This window comes from Rutidosis leptorrhynchoides, chromosome 11 (genome assembly GCF_046630445.1).
Source record: "Rutidosis leptorrhynchoides isolate AG116_Rl617_1_P2 chromosome 11, CSIRO_AGI_Rlap_v1, whole genome shotgun sequence".
Taxonomy (NCBI): domain Eukaryota; kingdom Viridiplantae; phylum Streptophyta; class Magnoliopsida; order Asterales; family Asteraceae; genus Rutidosis; species Rutidosis leptorrhynchoides.
Genome location: NC_092343.1, coordinates 371,308,017 through 371,318,377, shown reverse-complemented (window position 1 = coordinate 371,318,377; position 10,361 = coordinate 371,308,017). Strand labels below are relative to the sequence as shown.

The window sequence follows — 10,361 nt, the reverse complement described above, 5'->3', positions numbered from 1 at the left end:
AAATCACACAAAAAAACAAAACCCTCGCTACGCTACTTGGATCTCGCCGTGATCACCTTCCGTACATTTCTCACCGGAAAATTAGTTACCGGAGATAAAACGACCATCGGTAAAAATCATTGCATGTGTAGATATATATAATCTGCGTTTTTCGTTCAATGTGTTTATAATATTTGCTTTTTTTGAGTTCAATGTGTTTATGAGTTTGTATAATGTGAGTTAGCAGTGTAATAACGTTTGATCTGATATCTCTTAGGGTTTGACCTTTTTATTGACTTAATTTTATGTTTTTTGAAGTAAAAGAAGTAAAATGTAGGTTACATTTGAACTTGCGGGCATAACCAACGGTTCTCTCCCCATGTACTTTGTGTCATGGGATAGGGAGAGGTCATGGGTTCGATCCTTAGGGATGACATGATTTTCTTTAAACCAATTGAACACCAATAATGGTGGTATATATTGACCCTATAGGGAGGTTTTACCGAATTCGTTCACGGACCTCTACCCGGAACACTGCTCGAATGGATGTGTAAATGTGTTCCCGGGTACCGTCGATTGGGTTACGTGCAAATGATGAGTGTCGTTGAAATAAATGATCTACTGATGCCAAAAAATCGCCGTTCAAAAAAAAAAAATGTAGGTTACATTTTGATTTTTAGATTAAATTTTGATTACATTTTTGTAGTGATTGGCTGAAGTTAACTTTTGATGACTTATTAGTTGTTACTATATGTTGATTGTTGTGTTTTAATGCCTGAAATTACTAAAATTACTATATTGTTAGCTTGATTTATCAATTTTTATATCCTGATTATAATATATGTGTTTTGAGTTCAATATGCTTATCGATTTATATAATGTGAGTTTGTAGTGCAATGCAATAGGTAATCGGTATGATCTATTTGTTGACGTAATGTTATTTTAATACTTCTATAATATTTTTTGCTTTAATTTATGTTTTTGATGTATAAGAAGTTAAATGTAGGATGCATTTTTGATGTTTAGGGTTGATTACCTTTTAAATTGGTTGGCTGAAGTTCACTTTTGTTGACGTGTTAGTGTATGTTGATTGTTGTGTTTTCTAATGCTTGAAATTAATTTGTTTAAACCACACTAGCTTTTCTTTACTTTCTATGATTGGTATATTTATTCAAAACATATTGTGCTTTTAATCCCAAGTTTTGGCCGAGCTTGACCAAGTTTGACCTAGTTTGACCAAATTTGAACTTATTATCAATCTGATATTGTTTCTGTCTTTCCAGATGGATGACTTCTGGATACCAAAACCTTCAAGAAAATTAGGTGACGGTCAATCATCTCCCCTTAATTCTTCTATAACGGAACCCAAACGTTCTCATCAGTGGTTCATTAATGGTGCTGAAACAGTATTACATCCAAACAAGAAACAGGCTGTTGCAGTTCATCCCGATTCATTCACTGCACTTTTAAACTCAAATATTTATTATCAAAATTCTACAAGTTTTTATTCTGTAATAGGCGATGAAACACCATTAACGAGCGAATTTGATGACGTGGACAGTTTGAGTATGGGAAGGAAGGTTGTTACTGATCCATTTGAGATTGATTCCACATTTGAACCCCAATTAGGTATTAGTTATGGTGGAATTAGAAAAGTCAAAGTCAACGAAGTCAAAGATACTGAGGATTTTATTACTGGTACTTTAGGAAGTGTTTATTCCACAGGAGATGGTTATATCAAGGCCGATACTTTCAACAGGGGTGAAAACAGTAATATTCCAATGTGTGAGGCTTATAGGAATAATAATGAAAGTATTGAAACGAATGCTCAATCTTTTATTAAAGAGGATGCGAGTAACATAGTTATGGATCAATCTTTCAACGTACATAATAATAATGCTTTATCTATGGTGTCGTTTGGTGGATTAAATGATCGTCCCGAAAACTTTGATTATGATTTTGTAATGGGACATTCTTCATTTCAAAGACTAGAAGGGACGGGATTGTCTGAATATAACCGTGATTTTTATGTTAACAGTGTACAAATACCAACCCCTGCAGAAACTATTTCAAAGAAACGGGACCCGAAAGTAACTAAAAAGACACAACAGAATAATTTCCCGACAAATGTTAGAAGTCTGCTGTCAACTGGTATGTTGGATGGTGTTTCTGTGAAGTACGTTGCGTGGTCACAAGAGGTAGATGTTAACTGTTAACTGTCATGAGCTCTTTTTAGGTTATTAATTATATCCAACGTTGCAAAAGTTTCTATTTGAGGAGTACTTAGTTGGGACTTTCAACTCGGTGAATACTCGGATGTTGACCAAGTTTGAATTTTACCGAGTTTGACCAAGTTTTGACCGAGTTATGACAAATTTTTCAAGAAATCACAAGTTTTGGTTGAGGTTTTGACCGATTTTTTAAGTAGTTCTGAGTTTGACCGATTTTGACCAGTTTTGATTGAGTTTTGACAGATTTTTTGAGAAATCACGAGTTTTGGCCCATTTTTTTAGTAATCCTGAGTTTTGGCTGAGTTTGACGGAGTTTGACCAAGTTTGACTTTGACTGAGTATGAACATGTTTTGACCAATTTTGACCGAGTTATGACAAATTTTTCAAGAAATCACGAGTTTTGGCTGAATTTTGACTATTTTTTGTGTAATTCTGAGTTTTGACTGAGTTTGACCGAGTTTTGACAACTTTTGACTGAGTTATGACAGATTTTCTGAGAAATCACAAGTTTTGGCCGATTTTTTTAGTAATCCTGAGTTTTGGCCGAGTTTGACAGAGTTTTGACCGAGTATGTCCGATTTTGACCGTTTTCTGACTATTCTTCAATAAATCTTGAGTTGTGTCCGGGTTTCAACCGATTTTTTGAGTAATCCCAAGTCTGAACGAGTTTGGCCAAGTTTGATCAATTTCGACCGCGAGTTTTGGCTGAGTTTTGACCGATTTTGTGTAATTCCGAATTTTGACCTAGTTTGACCAGTTTTGACCATTTTTGACCAATTATGACCGAGTTATAACAGATTTTCTGAGAAAACACGAGATTTGGCCGATTTTTTAAGTAATCCCAAGTTTTGGCGGAGTTTGACAGAGTTTTGACTGCGTTTGACCAAGTTTGACCGATTTTGACCGTTTTCTGACTATTTTCCAAGAAATCTTGAGTTTTGGCCGGGTTTCAACCGATTTTTTGAGTAATCTCGAGTTTAACCAAGTTTGAGAAATTTTGACCGAGTACTCGCCGAGTAATTCCAAGTTCTGCAACACTCAATATATGTATCCGATCTATACCTGACAAACGGGTCGAGATGGGTCGGGTTGGGTCAAAAATTAAATGGGTTCGGGTCAAAACGGATTAGATTCTGATCATGTTTAACTATTCATATGGATGGTAGAAGGAGCTGCGTGGTGTCATTAAGGGTGCATTCTACCTTTGTGGTTGTCAGTCATGTACTTTTTCAAAGGTTAGTTTATTGCATATAATCTTTTTCTTTTGTAAAACATTTTTGAAACCGTTTTATTCACCTAACAACCTGGTATTTGACATTTTTTTAAGGCTATTAATGCTTTCGAGTTTGAGCGTCATGCTGGTTGCAAAACAAAGCATCCAAATAATCATATTTACTTTGATAATGGAAAGACAATCTATGGTGTTGTTCAAGAGCTGAGGAACACGCCTCAGAATGTGTTGTTTGATGTTATTCAGACAATTACTGGTTCGCCTATCAACCAAAAATCGTTTCTAATGTGGAAAGGTGCAAAATTTGTTAAAGTATTTTCTACATGACATTTTTCAGATCCCTTTTTTTATATAAATTTTTAATCTTTTTTTTTATATTTTCAGATTCGTTTCTTGCTGCTACTCGTGAACTTCATCGGATATATGGGAAGGAAGAAAGAACAATTGTGTCTTAGAGACTTGCTTTCGTTAAGGTACAAATACTGATTCATGCATGAACTTACACATAATGTTTAGGACAGTTATTAATAGCAAATTAACCTCTTAGTTATTATTAGCAATGTCTATATGTTAAGATGGCTAATGGGTTGCATGTGATCATGAAAACGGTTTTATAACTATAAGACATAAAATTTTATTAAAACCGAATTTGGACGTTCTATGTACTTATATCACTTTTGGAAATCTTTAACATGTTTAACCCGTTAGGTATTATCAAAAACCAAATTGACTCGTTCATAAGCAATCAGGTTGAAATTGCCACCTCTAAAAATGGTAGCATCACTTGTAGACTTCAATAACTTTTAAAACATTAAGTAGGTTAATAATTAATGGTCCGAAAAACCTATTTTTTATAAGAAGAGCTTACTTTCTCTTACATAAAGGTTAAAGTCTTGCTAATTAAGATTAATTAGTAGATAGAATGTGTGGAGCTTGACATGTACTCTTAGCTTAGATCAGCTGTCTGATTGTGTTTATCCAAGACTCCATTTGTTGCTTTAATGGTGATAACTTCATGACAACAGTTTTCTTCTGAAACTTTGTCTATAATTTTCTTTTCCGGTACTATTTGTTCTTCGCCAATTATAACGGATGAAAGTTTGTGATCTTTGCTTTTACCCCAGACAACAAGATATAGTCCAGCAACTATAACAAGTGCTCCAAGAACCCTGTAATAAAAATAAAAATATATTACTGGTCAATTTTTGTGTTCATGTTTGTGGTTAAGATTCAAGGTTGTAGAAATCTTTGTTTGGAGAGTAATCGGCAACTCGGGGAGTACTCGTATGTTGACTAAGTTTGACTTTAGCCGGTTTTTTGACCGAGTTTTGACCAATGTTGACTGATTTTTCGAGTAATTCCAAGATTTGACCGATTTACCGACTTTTGGCCGAGTTTAACCGATTTTGACCAGGTTTGACCAATGTTGACTTTTTTTTAGTAGTGTTTGACGGATTTTCCAATTTTTGGCCGAGTTTGACCAGGTTTGACCAAGTTAGACCGAGTTTTGACCAATGTTGACTGATTTTTCGAGTGATTTCTAGATTTGACCGATTTTCCGAGTTTTGGCTGTGTTTGACCGAGTTTGACCATGTTTGACCAAGTTTGACCGAGTTATGACCAATGTTGACTGATTTTTTCTAGTAATTCCAAGATTTGACCGAGTTTGACGAGGTTTGACCAAGTTTGACCGAGTACTCGCCGAGTAATTCTGAGTTCTGCAACACTGGTAAGAATTGAGAAGTGTTGATTGTTCTTACCTTCCTAGATATGTTTGTTCTGCTAGAATAATCGAACCAATAATCGCTACAATTATCATGCTTAGTGGATTAAATGCAGTCACAAAAACAGGACCTCTTTCTTTCATTATTATACCTTGAATGTAGTAAGCGAGACCTGAGCATATTATGCCCTGCATAAAACGTGAATAAAGTTAGGGTTAATAGGCCTAAAGAAACTTGTTTGTCTATAGCTGTTAATACAGCTAGCAAAAGGGTGGGTCAAATTCGGTAGTTCATTGATACAAGTTGAAACAGGTTGTGTTGCAAAACACTATCTGACAAACACACTAAATTTTAGTAAAAGTAATAAGTCTGTTAAATATGATTGTCTTGTTTTACCAATACTGAATTCAGGAGGTTATTTACGTTAAAGTCTAGGCAAATTTCGACGAGTTTGATTACTTTCTTTTTGACTTTCCCTTTTATTTAACCGTCTTGACATATTTTAACCTTAACCTGAAAAAAGTTGTTATAAGAAAAATGCCACCTCAAGTCATCTGTTTATATTGTTTTTCTTTTTAGCACATGTAAATTGTATATCTGATATATGAAGGGAGGACTATTATGGGGGCAGTCTGTCTGTGTTTGACTATAAGCAAGGTTGTAAAATTAGCTAATCGGGGAGTACTTGGAATGTTGACTAAGTTTGACTTTGACCGATTTTGACCAGATATGACTGAGTTTTGACTTTTTTGTTGGCCGAGGTTTGACCGATTTTCCGAGTAATCTCGAGTTTTGGCTGAGTTTGACCGAGTTTTGACTGAATTTGACCGAGTTTGACCGATGCATATTAGAGTTCCATACGCTGTAAAGTGTCGCTAAAAGGGTGGTGTCCCACTTTATAGCCCAAACTGCCGTATTCCCCCTTTCCATCACAAGAGCCACTATTGCGCCTTCAACCGTTCCCAACAAACATATCCAAGCGGTTAATGATAGTTCAGCCGGATAAGACTTTAGTGTAATTGCCTACATATTACATAATAAAAAACACACATTCATGATTCATATTATAAGAGGTTAATTATACTCCCTCCGTCCCAAAATTAATGTTCCAGTTTGACTTCTAAAGTCTTTCTTTTCTAACTTTGACTTTAAATATCTGTGTGTTATATAATATTTGATGAAAATTATACCAATAAAAGCACGTTTCAACCCATTCATATAAATTTCATCACAAATAAAAATATTTAAAGTCAAAGTTGTGAAAGAAAGACTTTTAAGATTAAAATGAGAGGGAGTACTTAACTTTTCATTCCTATTAAGAGTATTATATTATTCTTACTTGCAAAACCATGAAACAAGACCAACTGAAGCATCCAACCGTGATCATAAACGCACCCTTGAGTGAATGATGGAGATCGACCCCATTATGTACCACGTTACTATTAGTTTTTCCTTTTGTCCAAAATAACTCGATCATTGGGCCTTTAACTAGCGTCATAAGCATTGCTCCTGCAACTGTTGTAAGTGTCCCAATTACTTTCGCTTGGCTGCGTATACACTTTAGGTTGACCACCTCAAGCCTAATGTCAATCAAATTTGACCAACGTTACTTTTATAGTTATTCACCAAAAAGTCAATCATAAGTCGAATGCTTCCGCCCGATTGCTTTAAAATTGCCTTTTGATCATTGGGGTTAGATGTTGTATGAATTAGAGGTGGCAAGATGGGTCGGCTGGTTAAAGATTCATAACGGGTTTTGGTTGAAACGGTGGGGTTGGGTTGACCCACCAACACTCTTTTGTCCACTTAATGCGTTAATTGTGATTGCAAAAAACTGTAGTATTACAATAATGATATAAATTCTTGTATAAAACCTTTAAGAAGATTGTATAGTTATTAAGAGACCTTTTATGAGTGTTAGCCTATTTCACTTGAGATAAAACACAATCCAAATAGTTTGATTAATATGTTTAAAAAGGGTCAAAATTGTTATTCGGTGGATGAGGGGTGGTGAATTTGAATGCTGAACTCTTTGATTCAATCTGGAATATTGGTTTAATGTGCATGAATGGTTTTTTGGACAGTAGATCATACATATAAGGTGACACCTGCCATGTACATGTGTATGCATGCATTCTAGCATGTTAAGTACTTTATTTATTCATTTATATATTATTATTTTTTATCAATTATTATATTATTATTATTATAATTTGTTACCTGAGAATGCAGGCTATGACAAAAGTTATAGCCGGAAGAACATTGCACATTGAAACTGCAAATGTTGCTGTTGTGGCCTTTAGCCCCAGAATATAGAGATTCTGATCAATAACTGGCCTACATAAAACATCGTTATTTAATAATGTTATTTAATAATCACGTTAGATAACGAGAACTTTATATAGAGTTATTCAAAACAAACTTACTCCAATAGCGCTAGCGCCATAAGCTTGACAAAAGTCGAAATAGTCATCTTTGGTCTTATTTTCCTGTTACACAAAATAATAATAAGCAAAAATTAAAACTGAAATACATATATACATGTATAATTGTTTATACATATAAATAAGAGTGTGTGTGTGTGTGTGAAATACTTGTCTAAAACGATGGCGAAAGGGGCCATGACGATAAAAGCAGCTGCATGGCGATAAACAACGAATACGTAATTGCTCATTCCTTCATTTAGAGCCACTTTAGAAATAATATCCATTCCTGCAAGCCCAAATTGCAAAAAAATAACAGCAAAAAAAGGCTTCCCCTTTTTAAAAAATTCACTCATTCTCTCACTAAAAGTTAACTTATTCATCTCACTATATTTGTAGCAAGGTGAAAAAAACACTTGTATGAATTGTATGCAAATAGGCTCGTCTCGTGTCTATTTATATAGAAATTATGTAGTATCACATGTTTAACCATCCCCACTTTTACCCTGAAAACGACACTAAAAAGCAAAATTGCTGCCACTTTATTACACAGTTTGTTATTCATTACTTATATTAATTAATTATATTATTTCATTAAATTACTTAAAAAGAATTTATAACCTTTTGGCTGACCCTAGTTTTGGCTGTTTTGCAGGGAAAAGATTACGAAAAACGTACTTTAAGCTTTCAACACTAGTCAAATTTAACAATATGACTTAGTTTTTTTTTTACCTATCTAATTTGTTATGGTAATATGTTGCGATTGTAGTACGAACGTCTTGAACCTACTCCAACTATTTTGGAACTAAAGGTGTCTTTGTAGTAAGAAATTATACATTAGCTTATCTACAACTTGTGCATTATAATTATTGTCGTCCTTTAATTATTAAAATTCATCCTAGGCCTTATTTTTAAACAGTAGGCACTCAAAAGCATACTGTGAAGTATAGGATAATCAACTATAATTTACCAGTTGCCATTTATGCTTTCCTCATAAGCAATGCACCATTAAAAACTTTAACTCGAATCAAGAATCTACTTTAATGTTACTGTCTGGTTTTAGTGGTATCTCTGTTCCATAGATTCACTCGTATCAACAGTATATATTCTTCGTAATCGTTTGCAGGTTTCATTTTTTTTTTTTTAACCCATTAACGCCTTTTCTCAAGATTTTTCGCTGTTTTGTAGAGTCTGTGACTATAAAAGGCCTAAAAAGGTTATACTTTTAGATGCGTTTATGTAACATATGTTAAGGGTTTGATGTTTTCGTTATGTCATATACGGTGTAATTTGTTGATGGGCATTGGGCAATAATGCAGAGTGATATGTTGCATATGAATGCACTAATTTGTGTTTCGACTCAAAAACCACTTCTTTTTTTAAAGGTATTTATGGGAGATGATAGTGTAGGGCAATGAAGTATTTTAGTGTTTTTAATGGAGTATTTTTTATATATTCTCCTCTACTTTTAAATTATTTATTCTTATATTAAGTTTAGGTGGATAATGCGGTTGGTTATGCTGTTTCCCTGTAAGGAAACCTTTGCCCGTTTCACCTATTGTCAATTATATTGCTCAAGTAATAATATTGACACTAAGGTGACAAAATAAGCGGGTTGAGTTGAGTTTAAGGGCAAGTTATGTTTGGTAAGAATTAGTAAATCTTGGACGTGTATGGAGGGCCTGCATATATGCGACACTAGACATCGGTGTTAGTGCGCTAGTTTTCAAGTGTGGTTAGAGTTATAACTTTAGGCGTGACACTAACAATAGGAAAAAATTGCAATGGATAGATGCTAAATGTGTTGTATTCCTATATATTTCAAAGTGGACTGATATCTAACAATTGATATGTATGAAAATGGGATTAGTAGGACTAATTCTACAAGTATACAATCGGCCATACTTCTTTCTTATAATGTACAATGTACAAATGTACAATTTGAAGAAGTATATACGTTAATATAGTTGTATCATTTAACATAAGTGACCTTTACCGTCTTGCATTAACGATAAGTGTTGGTACTATTTTCCGTCTAGCGGCTAAAAGGTATCAGTACAATACTATAACTGCTCAGCGTGATGAGATGTGTTTCCGACTGATGTTTGCCCTCGGGATAAGATCCCTGCAGACCCGGAACACGGACGAGATCTCCGTGGGGGTGGCCTTATCAATCTTCTAGGACCAAACTGTGAGTTGATCTGTCTAGTGTATTGTTGCTAAGCGGTGGAGTTCTAGAGTCAGAAAGTACCGTGTGAGAGAGAAAGTGTGTTCTCTACCACAAGTGACTGAACTGTTAAATGTGGTGACCCAGAGAGTCTATTTATAGCAGATCCTCCGTAATTCTCGGAAACACGTGTCAGATGCTGATTAATTCAATTATGCGAAATATCCGCAACCGACTTGGGCTTGGGCTGACGTGGCATGTGTGTCGCTCACGCTCCTATTCAAGGGCTTAAGCATGGAAGCTGCCTACAGGGCTTACGCATGACGCTGAGCGGCCTGGTACAATTCGCAAAATGCTGGACGGCTAATTGATAAAATATGCAATTATTACTGTCTTTTATGCTTTTCGAGCATTTCTTTTGTATAAAAATGATGTTTTTATGCGTGTAGCCTATAAGATACACCATTAATAAGTAACTTCAGGACTTACCTTGATTTGGTTGGTATATCATTCTGCATGCATGCATGCATGTATGTATGTATGTATGTATTTTTTTATTTTTATTTTTTTTGAAGTGTAACATTTCTCATATTTTAACACCATGA

At 34.6% G+C, this 10,361-nt stretch overlaps 2 protein-coding genes across 2 annotated transcripts; one reads left to right on the top strand and one right to left on the bottom strand.

The window, feature by feature from the left end:
• Positions 1-1,262: 1,262 nt before the first annotated feature.
• LOC139875941 (uncharacterized) lies at positions 1,263-3,897 on the top strand. The gene is made up of 4 exons (XM_071863237.1): positions 1,263-2,177; positions 3,378-3,446; positions 3,539-3,737; positions 3,827-3,897. Exons 1-4 carry the CDS (start codon positions 1,263-1,265, stop codon positions 3,895-3,897), a joined length of 1,254 nt encoding a protein of 417 aa, XP_071719338.1.
• A 491-nt stretch (positions 3,898-4,388) lies between these two features.
• Positions 4,389-7,999, bottom strand: LOC139875939 (WAT1-related protein At2g37460-like). Its single transcript, XM_071863236.1, has 7 exons — positions 7,761-7,999; positions 7,593-7,655; positions 7,387-7,503; positions 6,506-6,746; positions 6,028-6,189; positions 5,203-5,354; positions 4,389-4,611 (listed from the first exon to the last, which is right to left on the bottom strand). Exons 1-7 carry the CDS (start codon positions 7,970-7,972, stop codon positions 4,389-4,391), a joined length of 1,170 nt encoding a protein of 389 aa, XP_071719337.1. The 5' UTR covers positions 7,973-7,999.
• Between the last annotated feature and the right edge of the window lie 2,362 nt (positions 8,000-10,361).

Bases quoted from the DNA above. Each gene is read 5' to 3' on its own strand.
- LOC139875941 (XM_071863237.1), top strand. From the start codon at position 1,263: ATGGATGACTTCTGGATACCAAAACCTTCAAGAAAATTAGGTGACGGT. The intron at 2,178-3,377 runs GTAGATGTTAAC...TATGGATGGTAG, and splicing joins ACGTTGCGTGGTCACAAGAG to AAGGAGCTGCGTGGTGTCAT. The intron at 3,738-3,826 runs GTGCAAAATTTG...TTATATTTTCAG, and splicing joins ATCGTTTCTAATGTGGAAAG to ATTCGTTTCTTGCTGCTACT.
- LOC139875939 (XM_071863236.1), bottom strand. From the start codon at position 7,972: ATGAATAAGTTAACTTTTAGTGAGAGAATGAGTGAATTTTTTAAAAAG. The intron at 6,747-7,386 runs GTAACAAATTAT...GATTGACATTAG, and splicing joins GTCATAGCCTGCATTCTCAG to GCTTGAGGTGGTCAACCTAA. The intron at 5,355-6,027 runs GTATGGAACTCT...CGTTTTATGCAG, and splicing joins TTTTAGCGACACTTTACAGC to GGCATAATATGCTCAGGTCT.